Below are 21,724 nucleotides of genomic sequence, written 5' to 3'. Positions count from 1 at the left end.
GGTGCAGGTGTTTTCAGGCAGTGTCTTCTGGGCTGACAGACTTGCCCTGTCACTTACTCCTCCTGCAGATCAGAGGGGCCTTCAGGAGCAGAAATAGGTGGTGGCTTGAATTACTGTTTTGGCTGTGAGACAGGCACCCCACCTTATATAAATCTGCCCTCCTGACATTTTGCATTGTGAATTCTGTTTCTTTGTGGGAACTAAAAGCAACATATGATTTCTGAACACCACGGATTATTAAAAACAATACTGAAGTGCTGGAGGCAACATTTCCACTAAATGAGAAGGCCGGGTTTGATCTTAGCAAAACCTGAGTAGTTACTAGATAAATCACTTTTTGCATTGCACTGTATCTTGGTGAATTTCATTATGGAGTGGTCTAGTCCTCTGCTAGTTTCAGATAACTGAGCATGTTCTGAAGTTGGGGTGTTTCAGGCTGACTGATCAACTCTGTGCAAACCCTACCTGTCTGTCATTTTGGCATGTTTAAAGCAGTGTTGTGTAACTTAGCTCACCTGAATCAGACTTCTTGTATTTGGTAGGAGGTGAAGGTGTGGATGTATATACATCCTTATAAGCAACAGCTGATAAATTCTTGTGGTAATTCATGAAGTTAATTGACAGAGCTGTGCTTGACAGAATATTAATTTTCATTCTTTAATTTTGTTTTGCAGTGAGATAAGGTTTCAGAATAGCAGGGACTCCCATAATTAATGGTTTTAGCGTATCATAATTTACAATTGCAGATACAGGGGCATCAATAGGACAGCACTCACGCATTGCCTGGATACACTTTGTATCTGACATCACAAGCAATCTCTTTATTTCCCGCCTGAGGTCTGAGGATCTCCTTCCTCAGCAGCAATTTTTTCCACTATACAGGCGTTGATGGAGAAGTCGTGCATAATGGAAAGTATAAAGTAATGTTGCTTTCTGTCCAAATGAATGTGGAATGCTTGCCAACCTCTGTTTGTTTTTAAGAAGGTGTTAAAGCTGCTCTTCCAACATCCCTACACACTGGAGAAAGCTGAGGAAAAAATAGCATATGCTATGGCCCTTTGAAACTAAGAGCTAACTTTCTTCTGCTTTTTTTGCTGGTATGAATTTTTGTTGCCATCAAGACTTTTTAAAAGGCTTGATTAAAGCCTCTCTTACACTGTTGCTGTTTAATCGGACTGGCCCCTGTGTCTCAGATCTTGCCCCTGTTCAGGAGGCTGCCTTGCACAGGAGAAGGAAAAATGGGACACAGGGAAACGTGGACATTGCTGTCTGTGATTTTCTTTTGTGTGATTTTTGGTTTCGGAGCACCTGGTCAGCCTGCTGCAGAGCACATCTGGGAAGCTTTGGGTTTGACAGGTGCCTGTACTGGTTGTGTTTTCGTTTCCTTTGCAGTAACAGCTGTTACAGCTCCATTGCATCTCCATCACAAAACCAGGGGTACTTGTTTCATTCAGCTGAGTAAAACTGCTTAGGTGATAATTGAAAAATAAAAAACCAGGGACCTTCCTCATTCAGGATCTTTGGGAAAATCTAACAAAACTTTTCCAGTTAAGGTGAGAAGAACCAGGATCACCAAAAGGAATCTTCCTACAGAGCATTTAAAGGATTTTGAGTTCATTCTTGCTCATCTAATCATGGCTATTACTTCCAGAGTTTTCAGCAAGTCTTAAAATATTTGTTTTCTATCACTAGAGCACTACAAAATATTTGTAGTGGCTCTTAACTCAAAACCACTTTTATATTGTGTCTGAATAAATTGTACAGAGGTAAAATACATCAACTTTTTTTGCTTAAGAAATCTTTATCCATGCCTTAAGACATACTTGAATCATTTATTTGCCAAGTTAATATACTAGTGAGTTTTGCAGACAATGGCTTTCTGAAAATGCATTTTATTGTACCTGCAGTCTGGCAAGAATCAGGAAGTCTAATTGAGGATAAGGAGTACAGCTTTCAGTGAAAATGGGGAAAAAGATGATGAACTGACTTGGTAGGAAGCACTGCTAGTCTGTGCTATTGAGAAAAATGATTAACATCTACTGGAAATAAGTGTAATTATATTTATTTTCTGTTTAAGAGATGAGATTGGATTAATACCCTGCCCTGAAGCCAGATATAACCGGAGCCCTATTGTCCTCGTAGAAAACAAGCTTGGTGTGGAGAGCTGGTGTGTCAAGTTTCTTTTGCCGTATGTCCACAATAAACTTCTCCTCTACAGACAAAGAAAACAGTGGCTGAACAAAGATGGTAAGTTACCTAGTTGGAGAATAGTATTTTGTGTGATTCATAGTGCATATGTTTTATTTACCATAGAATCATTTAGGTTGGAAAAACCCCCTTAAGATCATCGGCCCAACAATAAAGCTAACAAAAACACCTCCAGGAATGGTGATCAACCAGGTCCCTGGGCAGTCTATTCCAATGCTTGACAGCCCTTTCAGTGAAGAAGTTTTTCCTGATTCCAATCTAAACTTCCCCTGGTGGAACCTGAGGCCACTTCCTCTCATCCTATTGCTTGTTACTTGGGAAAAGAGACTTACACCCATCTGCCTACAACCTCCTTCCAAGAAGTTGTGGAGAATGATAAATAGGCTAAACCACCCCCGTTCCCTCAGCCGCTCCCCATCAGACTTGTGCTCCAGACCCTGCACCAGCCTCGCTGCCCGCTCTGGCCACGCTGCAGCACCTCAGCGTCCCTCTTGCAGCGAGGGGCCCAAACCTGAACACAGCGTTCGAGGTGCGGCCTCACCAGTGCCCAGGACAGGGGGACCATCGCTGCCCTGGTCCTGCTGGCCACACTGTGTCTGGTACCAGCCAGGGTGCTGCTGGCCGCCTTGGCCACCTGGGCACACTGCTGGCTCACGCTCAGCCGGCTGTGGACCAGCACCCCCAGGCCCTTTCCCACCAGGCCCTTTCCAGCCGCTCTGCCCCAGCCTGTAGCGCCGTGTGGGGCTGCTGTGACCCAAGGGCAGGACCCGGCACTGAGCCCTGTTGAACCTCACAGGAATGGCCTCGGCCCATCACTCCAGCCTGCCCAGATCCCTCTGCACAGCCTGACTGCCCTCCAGCAGGTCAACACTCCACGTCCCAACTTGGTGTCATCTGCAAACTTACTAGGGTGCATTCAGTTCCCTTATCCAGACCATTTACCTTTTTTGACACTACACTGGCTCATCTTAAAGCCTGTTTAACCTGTTCTGAAAGAACTGGGTGTTACTAGTGGGGAGGGCAGGCTCTGGATTGTGCATTTTGGCAACCTGATGTTGTAGGGTTGCTTAGTTGAAAATGTAAGTCCTTTCTTTTGCCCAAGCTGGAAGGGTTAGAGAGGTATGACTTAATTCAATGAGTGATTTAGGGAAGTGTTGTTAATCTTTACCAAAGAAATTTTGTCTTGCTTTCCTGAGTCAGAAGGAAAAATCTGGTAGTGTGTGGATTGGAAGTGAGAAACATATGTATTGTATTTCAGACATAGAGGCATCAGTAATACAAGTCTGTACAGCTTGGCAATTGCAAAGCTGTATTTCCTTTTTCATCTGTCTGGTTTTTAGTTTGTTTTACTCTCATCAGAAATATTTTATCTTGTCTTTTTTTTTTAAAGAATTATAAACAGATGTGACATGGGAGATATTTGACTGCTTATGAGGTGTCTTGTTCAGAATAAGAATGAAAAAGACTAGTTTAAGAAACTAGTTTTGGTTTTTGTTAATAGTTTCAGTTTTGCTTGGGAGTTAATTCTGCATTCAAAAGAGTAGTTTAAGAAAGTGTGTTTTCATGTGTTGTTGCTTATGGCTGAGCTGTTGCTTGTCTGCATTTTATTTTACCTAACAGATTTTGATTTTTATGGGTGTCCCAACAGAGGGTTGATGTCATGTCATTACATGATTATTTAGGAAAACTTTTTGTGGACTTTGTAAATTATACATTGCCCTTTTGGGTTTTTTGTTTTCACATCATTTATTTTCTTGAATATTCTTTCTCATTACAGTCATCTTTACAAGACTTTTATTTCTAGGGGATGTGTATTTCTAACATAACTTCCATTTCTTATTGGTCTCAGTGGTTTATGGTTGGACCTAGTAAGACCTCGATCTTTCTGATAGCTGCCATCAAGTTGCTGTGATACATTCAGTTTTGATGGAAACCAGTGATTGTGATCTGGTTGCAGATTCAGAATTTATAATGCAGATGATTATGAAATTCAAGAAAAAGAGCTTTAATACAAGGAATATAAATAACGTTGGCTCTGACATGTAGCCAGAAACAAATTTTAGCATTTTAGGAGATGAATGTGCTAGCACAGGCAGCCTTAGGAAGACCGGTGGTTCTCACTGTGGTGGTTTTTGCAGATCTGAAATAGGAGTTTGTGAGGTGTATTTTCATTATGGTGCAGATCTTTTGCAGGGAGACTTTTCATTTTGGTCTCAAGCGTGACAGAGAAGTCATCCCCTAGAAATGCAAACAAAAACTTGTTGCTTTAAGTCGAAATACAGACCACTGAGATTTTATCACTTTTGGATTGGGAGGCTGGAGATCACTGATAGCTGTTGGCTAAAGGACAGCTGGGTGCTAATGTGCTGGTACCCTGCTCCATTTACACCAGTCCAGGTGCTTTTGCTTTGCTGGCGGTGACACTGTGGCACATGCCTATTCCACCGAGATGGTATGGTGCACTGACTGCTTGAAGAGTGTCTCTGCTTCCTTCCGGGGCAAAGCCTTGCAGAACCCTTCCTCTCAAAATGCAGATCATAAAAGTGTTGGTAAATACTGATGGCATGAAGTTTAGATTATTACCTGTTTGTTGAGACTTGTTTGGTTGGTTTTCTTCTGAAAAATGAAACTCCATTCTCCTTTGTTTCTTCAATTACAAGAGCCAGTTTAAAAGGTGTGAGAAGAGGTCATCTATTGTGTTTTCGTATTTCATGAGGTTTTGTGTCACTACTGTAAAACACGATCAGGACCTCCATGTTAATAAGCTGTTTGTAGAGCAAGGTATAGCTTATAGAGTTTAGTATGTTTTACCATAGAGTTTCACATATGATAGGAAATTCAAGCAGAAACTGAACTGTAGTAGTGGAGGGAAGGAAGGTGGAAGTCTTTGCCAGGTGGACATAGAGAACTGTAAGGCATACTCTTATCAAGAGATGTTACGCTTTATGTATGTTTGAAATATTCTCAAGGATTTTCCAGCAGATTCCTTTTTGTAGACATAAGTGTGTGCTTGGAATTTGGCAGGTAGTTGTTTTCTTCTGAATCTAGTGAAGGGATAGATTTGTTTATTACTGCTGCAGTACTCAATTACATATTCTATTGATGCTTGTAATAAACAGTGATTGCAAATCTAGTCTCATGTTACTACTTCTGTGTTGTTCAATTTACTGTAATCCATCTTAAATAGAACAGAGAAGAAGAACAGGGTGCTGATTCAAGCGTCTGCTTTCAGATGTGGTGTCTGGTATTTTTCAGGCAGGATCCTGGAAGAAGGGAGTGCTTTATAGTCAGTCATTGATAGCTTACTGTGGCAGATATTTAATTTAGTTATGGCTTCTTTTGGATACTTGGAATCCAGAATAGTGACTACTTTTCTTCTGGCTATTGTTCCAGTTTAGAAATCCTCATTTTACAATATGTTTTTTATCCTTTCTTCAACATTTTTTTTTATTTATGCATGCATATTATTTGCATTATCACAATATGGTTTTCTGAAATCACTACAAACTTCTCTTTTAATGCAAAGTACTGTTTTGCGTACTCCCAGAATATCCTTACTTCCTATAAATCTGTGTTTCCATTTTTACAACACTCTTCTGAAAAGCACATCTTAGTGTGATATGCTTACAAAAATAAAAATCTGGATACAATCGTATTTAAAAAGAAAATGAGCTGAAAACATATTGTATTTGTCCTTTTGCAGCAGGAGACTTTCATGTAGGAAAGGACAGGTATGTTGTGAGTACCTATGATGCTATAGTTTGCTTAAAATGTATCCTGCAGAAAGTAGTTTTACATTGTAAATAAAATATGTTGGGGTTTGTTATTGACATAGGGGGAACTAGCTGGCAGCTACTGTCTATTGTGTGCCAGATCTGTCGTGAGACTTTCTATGGAAAAGTATTTTCAGCAGTTACTAAAATTGTGGTGTTTGACGTCTCTGGCTCAGAATCCACACTTCATGAAATCTTCATTACTTGCTGTACAGAGCATCAAAAAACATTGACATGAAAGAATTGGGTATTGCTTTGAGATTTTCTTTTTGACTGCCTCTTTCCTTTTGATATTCAGGATACAGTGAACCTCTGTCACAGGGAAAATGGACAAAATGTTAGACAAATTTCTGTTTAAGTTGGGCTCAGTCTGGTGCTGTTCCAGACCTTTGACGTTACCAGAGTAGTTATGTTAACTGGAAATCATGACTTAGTAGGATAAACAAATCGTATTGTTCAAAGTGGAGTCATGTAGACTATGGAAACTGTTTCTAAAAAGTGTTCAGAAGTCTGAACTAGGCTCTAATAAGGTTTTGCTTAATGTATCTTGACTACCACAGCATGGTTGTACCATAGTAATTGTACATTATATATATAATATCTTATGACTATAATATATATTAGTTTATAATATATTTCTTAGGAATAAGTGGTAGGTTATAATAATAATAAGTGGTATTACCTCTAAGTGGTAATAACTAATAATTACTAAAACCTAAATTACTCAAAATTACTGTATTTAGAAAATCAACACTCAAAAGTTCATAATATTTTGTGACTTAACTTGGAACTGCCTGTAATCCTGTTCTTTGTTGCAGCGTTTTAGGGCATCTGCTTTTCTTATCCTGCAGTGCACAGCTTCATTTACCTTTCCCTCCTTTAGCAAATACCTTTCCTACCTGTTACAAATAAAAAAAGTCTGTGGACGTCTCCTTTATTGTACAGTCCTGTTGCATGGATACATGGTTGAGCATTAGAGCCTTTAGATGCAGCCCACTGACCTCTGGCAAAGTGATAAGCAGCTGAAAATAAAGGTCACCGTGGGAAATGGTAGTCAATCTAGACTTGATGCACTGAACTCCTCATAATATGTTTCAAAAATTATATTAAGCCAGCAGTTTGCCAGCAGTCTAGATTAAATGTAGCTCAAAGCAAGTTTAAAATGCACGTTACTTTTCTGTTTAGGGGAGCAGCTAGTATTAAAGGTTTTTTGGGTTTGGTGGGGGTTTTTTTGGTGGTTGATTGTTCACTTTTGTAAATAATCACCAGCTGGAGAGAAAGTTGCTGGATGGGGTAAAGGTGCAATTAACCACATAGAGGTGCTTAGCCTTGCGTTGTGATGGCAACAAAGCTTGTAATTCCTGAGCCTGGGTTGTTTTTTTTCCTTTTTTGCCTTGAAGAAACTCATTTGCTGGTAGCTACTGTGAATTTGATTTAAAGAAGACTTATGTTATCTTGGTAGAGTTTTTATTAACTCTTGGCCTATTGCATTTTTAAAGGCAATTTGTGTGTATTGTTTATGAAATAAGGTAATAATAGCAGAATAACCAGAGCATTTGGTTATGTATATTCGTGATATGTAAAATCGAGAGATTTTAAAAATATAGAATAACTATTAGTATTTAAGAAGGTTAAATGGAAAATCTACATGAAACAATGTCAGCTCATAATTTTAACTATAGATCCGTATAAAACTGGTGTTTTGTTAAATGTTGCCAATGAAGTTTTTGGATTGTAAAATGGAAACAGTAGCCAGCATAACAAGTAGTAGGTGCTTAATTTCAGGTATGTGAGTAATCCTGGATATTTCAACTGGGCAATTCATCTACCTAAAATTAATTAGGTGTTGAAGTACTTTGCTGGTTGAGGGATTGGGAGCGTCAAAGAAAAAGGCCTATATGTTCAGGCAGCAAATTAGGAAGTAGCTTACGCATATGAGAAATACTCATTCTCTAGCAACACATTGGAGTTTAAAAGGAAATCTTCATTGAAGGAAAAAACCCCCCAAACCTTGGCTAAAACTCATGAAAATAAAAAGTTAAGTTAGTTCCTTGAGGTAGCTTTTAAAATATCACCATAACAGCTTAGTGCAAACAGAGTGCACTGAATAATATTTTCCCCCCCCACTGCATTACATGATGGCATAACATGTTCCTCGTAAGTTGGAACATCATGGAAAACATAAAATCACTTTGTTTGACAAAAGTGAAAGAGTAGCCATACAGTAGGATACAAAGGTATGCTACTTTTTGACCCGCATAAGTATTAATTTATTTCGGTCTTGGTTCAAAAAATATGTGAAGCCATGTTTCTTTGCATTTTGAATTAATATGTTCCATTATTGTTGTATTTCGTCAGTGACTTAAAAATTTCATTTTACAGTCATATTAACTGCACTAAACAGGGTTCTAGTTCCTGAGGTACTCTTTTTCCTTATCCTTTTTTTCCTTTAATTAATAAAGCGCCTCTTATTTGTGGGACATAATCTGGAGTACAATCTATTTAGTATGTTAAATGCAGGGTGATCTTGTGAATGAATGGTTTAGGTCACTTAAAGATTCACCATAAAAGCTGTTAGTGAAAATAGTTTTAATATGAATTTGTGGGAGTGCAACTTCACAAAGTTCAGTGGCAGCGTTCACTGTTACTTACTGCATGGTTGAAGCATACAAATTAAAATTAAGCTGGAATGATTTACACAGACACTAAAAATGTAAAAGGGTAAGGGAAACCCTCCTGCCGAGTCACAAAGTTGAGAGTAGGCCTCCTTGTTTTCTAAATTCCTGATATAGCTTAGGTGCGGCTAGGTCCAGGCTTAGTCTCAACTTGGTCTTGTAATGGAAGTAATACAAAGAGTAAGGAAGTCCTTCTGTTGAGTCACAAGGTTCAGAGTGGACACCCTGGCTTTCTAAACTCCTAATAGAGATTAGCTGTGGCTAGGTCCAATCTTAGTTTCAGACTTCAAAGGTTTCTATCTAAAGGATGTCTAAGGTTTATTCACAGTTTTAGGGTGGATCACAAGATTTGAGTAGCACTTAATCATTGACTAATTTAATATTACAAAGTGAATCAATAGGATTTACTTCAGAACAGCAGTGATTTAACTATTGATATGGTATTACTCTACTTGCTATGGGGTATCTAATTAATTCTAATTCTGCTTGCTATGACGTACCTAATTCGTGCACACAAACACAAAGGAATAGACGCATAGAGATACATAGAAAGTTACATACCTGTTAAAAGTTTCCCTTGAGTTCAGTGAAATACTTCTGTCAAATGCCTTTGCACCTTTGCATTTCTCACTGGGTGAAGTGTTGAGCCTTGAGAAGCTGAAAATTCATCCCAGGCCCTGTTGTCAGCTTTTGGTGGCGATCCTCCTGACTTCACAGATGTGAGCATTCACGAGCTCTGAGCAGCATCCTGCTCACAAGGAGGTGCTGGTTGCAGCCTATTGTAGTCCAGGAGAGTTCAGAGGGTTTAACTTAGGACTACTCTTTATAATTTAGTGAAATGATTTGCTGTAGTAATTTGTAAATTTCTGCCCAGGCTGTAACCTGAGTCAGTAGTTTTTTAAATATTCCAGTAACAACAGTGCTGTTCCACTCGGGCTGTGATCTGGGTCAGGAATGTTCCAGGGCTGTCAGGGAATAACTGATGGTCCCCATTCTCGTTCCTTGCCTTGGCCAGGTAACAGGAGTTCTGGTACAGACAGTGCCATTCCACACCTTAGCCTTGCCAGAGTTGCTGGTATGGTCAACGTGTGCTTAACGGCCTGACTTACTACACAAATGTCAAGGCCTAACGGGGGAGCAGCCCAGGGGAGGGGTGCAATGCAGCACTGCAGTTGATTAGATGAGAATGTAGCCAGATTTTCTTGGCAGTAAAAGCCTGGATAGGCATTCAGTTTTGAAGCAAGTTTCTTATTCAGTTGCAAAATTACCATATAAATTTAAGAACTGATTGCCGGATAGGTTAACTGATGTGATGCTGTGTCTCCTGAGAGTAGAGTTCAAGGGAGCCAACACAGTGACAATATTTAATTTCTCATGCGTAAGTGGAGGTACTTCATGAATCCACGCTGTTACCCTGGTGGGACCCAAAACTGCTCAAATGGTGGAGTGGAGTGCAAAGGGAAAGGGAAAGACTAGGTTACGGTGAAATTACTATTCCATTCTCAAGAACTGTATACCTCAGTTTTGTTTTTACAACATTGCTAAAAAGAAGTGTAATAGGTAAATCTACAGTCTGCAGTGCTTAAATGCAGGGATGCAAACAAACGTTCTGTTTTTATTTCTAGTAGTGGATTAGTCTTAAAACCTTAGTCTAAAGCAAGGCTGTCACTTCAGAATGTATTTAAAGTGTTTTCTGTGCGGTTAAGTAGTGGAGTTATTTTGTGATCCTAATTCATGTTAAGGTGTTTCATTTTCCTAGCTACAGATTTTTTTATAGTATGTGTATCTTTTGTAATAATGTATATGGCAGCTATCTGCAGCTGAGACTTGCGCTGAAATAGTGTGGTATATTTTTAATGGTAGTGTTTTATTTAAAAATTGTTGGATTTTCTTTGAAGAATTCTCAGTTTGATGTATACAGTTTGTCTGCAATTTAAATTATTAAATACTGAAGGTTTCTCTTTAATGTGTGTCCCTCACTGAGGGCATACTGTGTGTTTGATCGTAGCAGTATAGACAGAGGTCAGAAATGGCCGGCTGCAGACTTCTTAGATGCAGGTTGTTAGTCAGACAGAAGTCCATGATTTTAAATAATGAAAAGGGAGTATATGGCAGATGTTGCTCCCTCTTAAATTAAGCTAGCATTTCTTCTGGAATGAGACAGAGCAGTGTTTTGCAGAGGCAGGCATCCATAGGTACAACAGCTCACAGAGCAGAGACTTTGAGGAAGGGCAGGGAGTAAGGCAGTGCAGAGAAAACACTGTTGTGTGCTTGTCATTACTAATCTTTGTCTCTTATTCAATTGTTTTAGAGCTAATAGATATCACGTGTACCCTGCTGCTGCTGAATCCTGACTTCACCACTGCTTGGAATGTGAGGTAGGTTGCACTCTGGGAATGACCTCAGAAAGACCTGGGCCTTATAAGCAAGTCAGCTGTAAGCTTTAAGTGCTGATTAGTGACATAAGAACTTCCAGCTAAGGAGTGCTGAAAGAACACTGAAAATCTCTTCTATCTTGTATGTCTTGCAGATAGTTTGAGCTTGAGACTGGCTTTATTTTTTTTGTAGTGCAGGCTAAAGATTACACTGCTGCATGTGAAGTCACATGTTTGGCTCAAGGTTTTTTTGGGATATAAATCCCATTGAACTGCCACTTCTGTCAGTTAAGGAAGGCTATTTGTAACCTTTACATGGGCTTATCCAGTTGAGCACTCCGTGATTCAGCGAAAAGATGTCTGCTGTCTGTCTTCACTGTTTTCTTTTTACCCCTCTTTGAGTATTATACCTGAGTCCTTTAGAGATAACAGTTCAATTTGCTGCCATTACTGATGCAGCTGGATCAAAGCTGAGTAGCCCTCAATAGATACACTGCAAGAGAAGTGGAGGATGGTGGCTATCCTTTGTTATGGACACATTCTCACCCACCCTGCTCCTTTCATGTTCCTGTTTGAATTAGTCTGCCTTCACCATTGGTCATGCTGCAGCACCTGCACAGGAGTCATTATGGAGGAGGAGCAGGAATTTACCTCCTTCCTCTTCATGGATCCCAGAAGCAACAGTTCATTACAACCCTGTCATCTGTTAATTTTTGTGTAAATCTCTGAGGTGAGAAAATCTTACCTTTCTGCTGCCTAGGTAAGACTGAAGACAGTCTTAAAGGAATAATTTTATAAGGGCTGACAGAAAATTATATGTTAGTGTCTGGGAGGGTTCTCATTAAAAATAGGACTTTTGTAGTTAAGATGTATTATTGTAGTAGGAAAAATTAACAAGATGACCTAGAAAGATGATGGCTGCAGGTAGCTGTCAGCCCTAGATAAGATTCAGCACCTTTTTTTTTTTTTTTTCCCCTTTTCTTTCTTCTTTTGCTGCTGATGTAGTTCTGATTGATTCGGCTGTGATCTGAATCTTCCTAGCATCTCAGGCATAAGAAAGGGGAATTAAAGTGAAAGCGAAGGGCTTACTGTCATGAAAGTGTGTGGGTTTGAGTAGTTTTCAAGTGATAAAACCCAGTTAGGAGCATGTATAAGTACTGAAACTACTACAGTAATGTAATGTTGTGATACTTAAAACTAAGGTTTTTGTTTTAGGTTTTGTGGAAACTTCTCTTAATGCAAATGCATTCATCCTTATCAGTCTGACTTTTTGTCTGCCTGACAGCTGAGTTTGCTTTTATGGACATGAGAGGAGCAGTTCAAAGTTGTAAATGGAATGAAAAATGTTAAATAATGAATGAGGATTGTGTTCTCCTTTATGATGTTTATGGTTTACTAAAGTATACAAATTACTAGAGGAGGTGACCTTGCTCCCCAAATTCTTGGCCAGTGGCCATTCCTTATGTTGCTCTCTGCTGAGAGTGAGAGAGGTTGACTCAATAGCACTGAAATTGAAGGTACAGGAAGAGTGTTTGGGAATGGGAAAAAGGAAATTTTTACCTTTGAAAGGATACAGGACTTGTCAGAGCAAAAAGATATGAGGGGCATTGTGCAAGGCTAATGAGTATTTAAGCTCAGCTGACAATCATAGAAAGTTTCATCTGGTTAGTGAAGCACAGGAGAAGATAAAGCTTCAAATGTGTTACGTGCTAGGAAGAACTAGCTCCGAAGCCAAGACAGATTACCTATTCTAAACAATTGTAATATGCCTGCGTAGGTTTATCTTTTATTTATTTATTTTAATTAGAAGGGAAGCTATAGAAGGGCAGAGACTAAGCTAAACCATGAGAACTGAGCAAGAGCTAATTGTATGGTGTAGGAAGGCACGCTAAAAAACAGGAGACGTCACTTCTTAGATTTCGAAGGGAAATCATCCCTGTTACACTGAATGGGCAGCAAGACAGCTCTGGTTGTTAATCATAATTTCAGTTATCCTGTGTTTTTAGAAGTTGAAAACCCTTCCAAGTGAAAATGACCCAAATCTTTATGTAAGTGATTGGAAAGGATTGTCATAGGTGTTCTTGTTCTTGCCTGTATACTTGCTGGCATGTGCAATTGATTGAAAGTCAAATGACAGTAGGTAACAAGACGCTCTAAAAGTCAAACTTTTTCCTGTCAGATACCAATGACTTCAAAGGTGTCAGAAAAAACACAAGGCAAGTCAAAATCATTTCAGGTTATCTTTTATGGGAGCTAGAATTCTGAAGGTGGTCCACATGGCAAAAGAGCGAATAGGCAATAGAAGTTACATATCCCAACTTGAACGTTTGCTGAAAGAGCTTGAAAGAGGTTTATTTGGGATACTTCAGTCATACTTTTGATTGAAGTCCCTTACTTGTGAATGGGAAAATCTCTCATTTGAAAATCTGTGAAGCTGAAAGCTGCTTTTCTGCTACAGCAGTGAAACTGAATTGTCTGTAATGTTCTTCAACTTTGCAAAATAGTAAATTTACTTTAAAAGTAAATATGCGTGAGCCTACTTATTCACAGTTAATGCTTTAATATAGAAAGAGCAATTTCTTCACCAGGTTTAGGTTTTGGGAGGTAGGTGGCCTGGTTATTTAAATCTTTCTTAAGTATGTACATGCATTTGTTTTGAGTGTTAAACTGATCTAGGCGGCTTTTTCATTGTCCTTATGGTAAGTGTTACCAAAATGTTACCTTTTGCATTGCAGTAATGGAGCAATTATTCCACCTGCTCCAGCATTGACGTTCCCTGTCTTTCTCTTGTCTGGGTTGCGTAAGTCAATGCACTGGCACTGTCTGGTCAGTCTGCCACTCCTGGCTGGTATGCCTGGATTTCCTGTTGAGCACCTGCTAAATGCATCCAATCTGAAGAGTGCTGAAACTTGATGCAGATAAAAACAAATGTCCCAGTAGCTATGTTTCTGACCTCTGCAGATAGTTCTGTACTGACTTCACTAGGTGTCAGGAGCAAAACTTCCTTAAGGATTTGTTCAGCTGCCAGTTCAGTAGAGAAGAAGGGTCTAGGCTAGTGCCTAGATGTATACATCTCACCATTTTTCTTGAATTTGAAATATGTTGCTCACTGTTAGTATTGCTGCCATTAGCTTCTGACTGTGGGTATACAACACAAAGCAAGTGTACTAGGTGGAGTCAGTTTTCTACTGGAAACTTCCAAAGCAGACAGAAAATGGTAATAAGTGCCTACATAAAGGAATATGTCAATCTATTTGTGAGACTCGGGCCGTTACTTTAAAACCATATTACATGTTCCATGTCAGACCACAGTTTTACCTTCTTACTGGAGAGCAGCTTTTTTCAGACCGTAATTCGTCTGTGTCCCTGCCCCCATTTTTTGGTTTGAAAATTGATCACCTGCTCTTCATCTGCTAGTGTTCCTCTTGCTGAAGCTGTTGTCATGCATATTAGTATGATGAACCATAAATTATATGAAAAAAAACCAACAACCAATGAACAACAATGAAACAGACTCACAACCCAAAAAATAACCCCACACCAAAACACCAGACCCATACCAAAATAGCTTCTACTTCTTGCACTCTTAGTTTTTAATTCTGACTTCTGGAGGTTCTGGAAAATGCATGTTTCCTGTCTGCAAATGGTAAAAATTACTGTATCTTTACTTCAAAGCTGCTGTTGACTAGACTGAGAATAGGATGTTGAGACTAATGTCCTGGGAGTAAGCAGTGATGGGGCAATGTTTACAAACACGCTTGGGACTGGCAGTAAGAGTGATGAAACTAGAAAGAATAATAGCATGTGGGGCAGGGAATTCTGTGCAAAGAAGCTGAGAAAGATAAATACAGACTTATACTTCGCTTTTCTGTGTCAGAGGTACTCTGGGAAGGGTTATGTTGAATGAACATTCAAGTTTTGTTAAAGAAAACCTTTATGTTCATAAACCAAAAGTTGTTTTACACGTAAGTAAAGTTGGCGATAAATTGGTGATTTCAGCCTTTCTGTTAAGTTTGAAAAACATTCAACACAGAGAATATTTCCCACTTCTTTCTAAATTTAGGGATATTGGATACTGTACCTTGAACCATATTTTAAAACTACAGGTGGGGGGGGAGTTGGAGGGGGGCTGTGCAGAAAAGTAGCTGTATTTTCAGATCTACAGAATGATCTGAGGATTCAAGAAGGAATGTTCAGTCATATATGTAACCCTATTGGCAGCCCTTGCATCAAAGAAAAGAAAAAAGCTGCCTGTGTTATGAAGATGCTTTAAGGGTGTGCAGATAAAAGCAATGTTATTCTCACCAGGCATTTCATACAGCCCAAACTGCTTGGCTTTTGGATTAGTAACAGAAAATGTGATGAAGAGCCACAAATCAAATACAGATCGGTGATTTCTGGGTAGGTTTGGGAACCAATGGGTTGTATGTGTTCAGTTTAAGATGAAGTTCTTTGATCTGGATGAATTTTGTTAGGCCTCATTAAATAGGCTGCGTATATATAGAGCAGAGTGGAATGGTGGAACGGCTTAATCTGCCAGAGGCTTCTTAAACTCTTGTAGTTTGACAGTGAAGTTCTATTATGATGCAAAGGAAATACTATGATATTTGTTACTGGGATTGTGTTCTGTTTTCAGGTAATTTCTTTTATTCATACAAATTTATTTTATCTTTTGTAGGAAAGAATTAATACTGTCTGGCACTTTAAATCCACTTAGAGATTTGCATCTTGGAAAACTGGCGTTAACAAAGTTTCCAAAGAGTCCGGAAACATGGATTCATAGGTTTGTTTCCCTTGCATTCTGTTGCCTCCCCAAGCTTAAAAACATTTTTTCTAGGCACTTTTTTTTACTGAACTTGTGTTAAGAAGAGCCGTAGGTGAAGGAGGACATGCAGAAATACAGCAGATTCTTTGAGCCAGTACTGTGCTTTGGCTTTTGAAGATGCCTGCCTATATTTTACACTTACAAGTAAAATCATACGTGACTTTTTTGCCACGTGTGTTTTTTTAATAAACTTTGGAGGTGGTGTAAATTTTCAAAAAGGTTTATCACGTCTTGCATAAATTCTCAGCCTGAGAATTCTGATTCTGTCTGTAATGAGCATTTGAGCATTGTGTTTCTCCCTTTCCCTCCTCCAGTGTATTACTGTGTTGCTTGTCTACAGGCATTTGAGAAAGACAAGAATCTGTAAAAACTAATCTTTATACCCAAAGTTGGGTTCTTTTCCATTCCAATACCGGTCTTTTTAGTTTGGTGAATTTATTTTTATAATTTCTAACTTAAGCAATGTCACTAAGTCACCACTACTAAATATTAAAATAGTGTATTTTTGGGAAATATAACTCCAGAATTACTCAAATGCACAAAGCTAACCGTCTCAGTTTGACTGCATGTACGTAAAATGCCTGCAGCACATCCGAATAAACTACAGATCCATTGCTCAACTTTGTTTAAAAAGAAATAAATAATCTTGGTATGTGTGTGGTTGTTTTCATTAGGTGTTTTTCATAGGGTAACTCATCCTGTTATAGACAGCCTTAAAGAGGTTTGAACGCAACATATATACCTCATTAGGGGATTCATAATCTATCAAAAATAAAGCTTCAGTCATACTAATAACATGCATTTTTGGAAGAGGGAGTTGTTGGTAAACTCTTCTCTGTGAGTACATGACCTTAAAATTCACAAAGTTAATGTAGAATCTAGAGTGTAATACATGGAACATTCCTAGGCATTTAATTTATAAACATCTACTTGATTTCTGTTAATTTATTTCTTAGTGGCGTTGATATAGCAACAACACTGACAAATTTCTGCAACGATGGCTTTTAATTTTGTTGTTCAACTGCTTTTCATCATCTCCATGCTACTGACTCATGCTGCTTGATAGCTTTATTTGAAGCAAAAGGAGTATTGTAGAAATAATGGGAAATAATCTTGTGTTTTGTCATGAATTAGCCTTTCCTATGTGGTAGCTAACACTGGAAACTGGTTTTTTGCATGTAACTAGTGCTGAACCATCATTATGATGATCAATACATTGTTATGAAATTAGTCAGAAGGGTAGGTTCTTAGTACTTATTTACCTTTTAGAAATAATAAAAAATTCTGTCTAGAATGTCTGTGCAATCTTAAATCAGGAATAATTTAATAGCATTGTAAGTTTTTGTTCTGTCTGGTATTAGTCTGAATCAGAAAAGTATATTTGAGGGTGATTGTACAGTTGTTTGGCTTGGATTTGGATGTGTTGACTGTGATTGATACATGCTAGAAATTAAGATGTGCAAAAATTTTCTTTCTGCATGAGCATAATTAACCCTGTGTTTTCTGTTCCCCCATGATATCAAATTTCAAACAGAAGTGCAAAAAAGTAGAACAGGGTAATTATTAAGTGGAACACATCTAAAATATTTTTTTCTTACACATAGGAGGTACACTCACTAAAGATGTCAAAAGACCATACATTTTGCCATATGGTCTTTTGCTGTACATTTTGAGGGATTTCAGCTAGATCATGTGCATATAGAGTCAGTATATGTATTGATTGCGTAATTGTCACTGAATATCCTGTGTTCATTTGCAGTAATTTCAGGAACTGCAATGGTAATAGTAATAGGAACATGCATACAGTGACAGAAGAAATTGGATTTTTTTCCCCCCCAAATCTATTGGAGAAAACGTTCTCATAAGAACCTCCAAAATAATAACATGATATTAAACAGGTACCATAAATACATTTGAAATCTTCTGAGGTTGTGCTTGTCTGTCTTTCCTCCCATGCAAAAAGTGTAGAATTTAATTTCAACTAGAAGCTCAGGTTTCATTTTATAATTTTTTTTTGTTGTAGCCACAGAGACTACGAAGCCTGTATTTTTTGCCCATGATTTTGTAAAACGTATTTGATTTTTTTAAAAAAAATGCTCATTTTAAAAAACTGAAATTATTTTAGGATCAAAATAATTTGTCTTTTTATGTTTTCACTCAGAATTCAATGTTATTGAAATAAATATTTATCTTTTATTAAAGAAATGACCCTCTACCCATTGGCTTTTGTGCCTAGACATTTTTAGAATTTCCCAATTCTTGTGAATCTGCTGATTGAAGTGAAAAAATACTAGATAGTGATGTTCAGATAAAAAACATTTTTGAAAAGCAAAAATTAAGTCTTCAAAATTACTGCGTTTCCTAAAGTTACACAGAAGTCAAAGACCATGGTTCATTTGGCTGTACATATTTGGTTAAAACAAATGTTACATAGCAAGTCAGTGTATGAATCCTTCAATCTTTGCTTGTGATTTCTGCTGAGAAACAGTCAGTTTAACGATTGCATTCTTATAAATTATCTTTAACATTGTTTACCAATAGTTTAAATCTTTTTTTAAAAAACCAAGAGAAAAAGACTCAGTATAAATGAAAAATACCAGTGAACAAGGATATTATAAATATGTTGAGAGAAAAAGTGGATGGGTTGCCAAATATTTACAGTGATTGGCTTATCTATGTTATATGCATATATATACACCGTTTTATATATTAATTGCAAAACAGAATTATCTTTTTAAAGAAAATGAATTTATTATTTCTATTTTATTTATTGATTTCTCTTAACCAGGAGTGACACCTTTCTGAAAGTAGCAATTAATTGGTTTTGGAACCGATGTGAGCCAGTGCAAAACAGAAAAAGCAGTCGCAGACCAGAGCATCCCACACTGGCCCATTGCAATTCTCTTGACACTTGCTGCTTTATGGAAGTCAGCATATCTGTGATCCCTTTTTGTAGCAGACTTTTTGTGCAGGGTCTGCAGATGCATGTTTTCTGCAGCATTGAGGACACCTCTCAAAATACTACTAAACTACTATTAATAGTCAGTCCAAAGTAAAATTAAAAAAAACATTTAGGAGTCTGTGCTTATCCTAGTCACTTCAAATCAAATATGTGTAGTTCAGCAGTAAAAACATCTGTTTTGGTTATACCAGCAGTCTTTGAAACTGTATGTCTTTTGCACTTTCTGCTGATGTACGGAAACTAATTTGGGTTGCTGGGTGTAGTACTGACAAATGTAAAAAATACAAAGCACAGGTAATTATTTTTTTTGTTTAATCACTTTTTTCTGGCTCATTTTGGATACTTTATTTTAGTGCTATACAAGCATCTGAAGAGCTGCTCATTAGAAATCTCATCCAGACCTTGCATTTTTTTCATAAATTTGCTGTTTCCCTCTGTTTTATTTTAGCATACTGTAAGTAGCCATGACTGCTTAACAGCAAGCAAACAAATACAGCAGAGTTAAATTATTTTAGAGTGTGATCATAAATTCGTAGCTTTCAGTATGGGAAGACTTCAGATGGTTATGTTTACTACTTATTCATCATCTAGTTAATAATTGAAATACCCATAAGGTTTGATTGATTTATATAAGTGAAAAAACATTTTTTTCCTCTTAAAATTGCTCTCTCACCATTAACACTGTACATCGTTTAACCAGACGATGGGTGCTGCAACAACTAATTCAGGAAAACTCCTTGCCCAGTCTTGTGACTAAAGGAAACTTTGGAGCAGCACCTGTGGAGAGAATTCACCAACTAGTGCAGGAAGAAATGAATGTCTGCTCTGAAGCTGCTGGGAGATATCCAAGCAACTACAATGCCTGGTCCCATCGCATCTGGGTTTTACAGCATTTGGGAAAGCTGACTGTCAAGGTATAATACAATAGTGAATAAAGTCTTAAATTTCCTTGTCTTAAGAAAAAAAAAAATACTGGTTTGCCAAGCAGATCCTATGACGTGGATGGGAAGTATCGTATGAAGTTAGCACAGGTAGCTAAGAATGTTTTTGAAAAGACAGGCAAAATACTGCAATGGGTATGTTTTGCATTTTTCTTGCTGGTGTAGGCAGGTTCTGCTCGGCAGAAAGAACAGATTTTTCTTGCCAGTGTACAAAGTTCTGTTTGTTGGTACTGTTAGTGAACTTGTGGCAGGAGGATGTATGAGACTGAGCTGAAATAAAGAAGGGGCAACTGAAAATTCTTACAACACTAGTTGTGGAATTCCTAATAGAGAAAAAGATAATGCTTGACATTTTATTTTGATGATGTATTGCAAAGTCTTGTTTTGATACACTTATTCAGCTTCTCTGTGGTTTCAGAATACTGAAGGATTCAGTAGAGACAGCAGGAATTTCAGAGAAAGCATAGTAGTGTTTGTGAGTAGTTTCTTATTCTCCAACAGTATCTTTTGACAGCATTTAAACTGAGGGCTGATCAAACTATTTCAACTCCAGCAGGGATGTTTTGTGCAGTGGCAAATATTTAAGATCACATAGTAGTATCTAAAACATTGAGATCTACAGCAAATTGAATGAATGTGACAGAACCAAAAATTGCATAGGCAGTTTTATAATACTGTGGTTTCTAAGCTGCTAGGTGAATTCCTTGTGAATATTAGGCTAATACAATGATGTGTCATTCACATTTTTAACATCAGCCGCTGCATTTTGCCATTCTGTAAATATGCGGAGGAGTGAGGGATGAACTTAGTGAAGGTTGTTGAGTCAGTATAGCATGTATTTTTATGTCATTTATGAGCCAGCTTTTGCTAGCAATAGATGTTATTTTACTGGTGTTTTCTGTTGTCAACTGGGAAGCATTAAAAACAGCTGTATCAAATTAGTAGTAAACAGCAAGTATGTTCTAGACTCCTTGAGGAAGGCAAGTTTGTATGAAAAGGTGGTTATGGAAAACTCGGGAGAATTACAGGATTGGGATAGATTGGCGTTTAGAAGTTAGTCCCTGTTTCCTATTAATATAGACCTCTAACACTTTCACATAAGTCTTTAATAGCTTTATTAAAAAGAGGGGGGGGAATGTTAGCAGTGTTAATTAAAACTTGGGTCATTTTATGCTGTAGTTAACAACAGTAGTTTGAAGATCAGGAACACCCTGAGTGCTTTTTGCACTTGCCATTCCTTACTAATTTAAAGAAACAGAAAAAAATGTATTGTGAATAGCTCGTCTCAGAACTGGAATTATTCTGGTGTATTTATTCATTGGCAGTTGTCAGTGCTTTGTGTGACAAGTCACAAAACATGCCTGTGAAGGAAGCGTTTTAAATTTGTTTGATCACTCCCAACTCCATTTGCCTGCCTGCCATCCCAGTTCCACTAGTGACCTTCTTTTTAGGCTGATTACTAAGGAAGTGGTAGTTTTCTGTCCAACTGGATTTTATTACCTCTGCCAAAATTTCACTGGTGCTACTGTTCCTTGAGCAGCGTGTTTAACTCATTGGGAAATTTCTATGTTGTCTCTAGGGTTTTTTTTCCTGACACCATGAGTGCATCTTTTTAGTGGCATTGCAAGTTTGCCTCAAATGTGAGTAGAGTACCCTGTATTATTTAGTGTCATGTTTCTGCTACAATACAAACTTTGCCTGTAGTTTGAGGCAGTTTTTGTTGCAGCGTACAAGGAAACAGAGGCCAGGAAATGTTATGAATATGTTGTAATATTATTGAAATAAGACTTCAAAACCAGGTTTATAATTTATGAAACTGTTGGCCCACTTTGGAGGATTTCAGGATGTGGGTTGTTTGGTAGGGTTCAGGGTTTTTTTTTCTTTTGAGTTGGTAATCCTGATGCTTCTGCAGACTGAATCTCAGTTCAAGCTCTGGGAAAAAGATACAGAATGCTAAAGGAGAAA

At 37.9% G+C, this 21,724-nt stretch overlaps 1 protein-coding gene across 1 annotated transcript in view; it reads left to right on the top strand.

The window, feature by feature from the left end:
• The window catches only part of PTAR1 (protein prenyltransferase alpha subunit repeat containing 1), a 38,282-nt gene that overhangs the window by 2,435 nt on the left and 14,123 nt on the right, over nt 1–21,724 (top strand). Inside the window, exons 2-5 of the mRNA XM_056324422.1 lie at nt 2,078–2,247; nt 10,968–11,034; nt 15,710–15,814; nt 19,519–19,732. Of these exons, the coding sequence (XP_056180397.1) occupies nt 2,078–2,247; nt 10,968–11,034; nt 15,710–15,814; nt 19,519–19,732 (556 nt within the window). The remainder of the gene's footprint in view (nt 1–2,077; nt 2,248–10,967; nt 11,035–15,709; nt 15,815–19,518; nt 19,733–21,724) is intronic.

This window comes from Falco biarmicus, chromosome Z, assembly GCF_023638135.1.
Source record: "Falco biarmicus isolate bFalBia1 chromosome Z, bFalBia1.pri, whole genome shotgun sequence".
Lineage (NCBI taxonomy): Eukaryota > Metazoa > Chordata > Aves > Falconiformes > Falconidae > Falco > Falco biarmicus.
The sequence above is the reverse complement of the archived record's forward strand: the minus strand, read 5'-3'. Positions and strand labels throughout refer to the sequence as shown.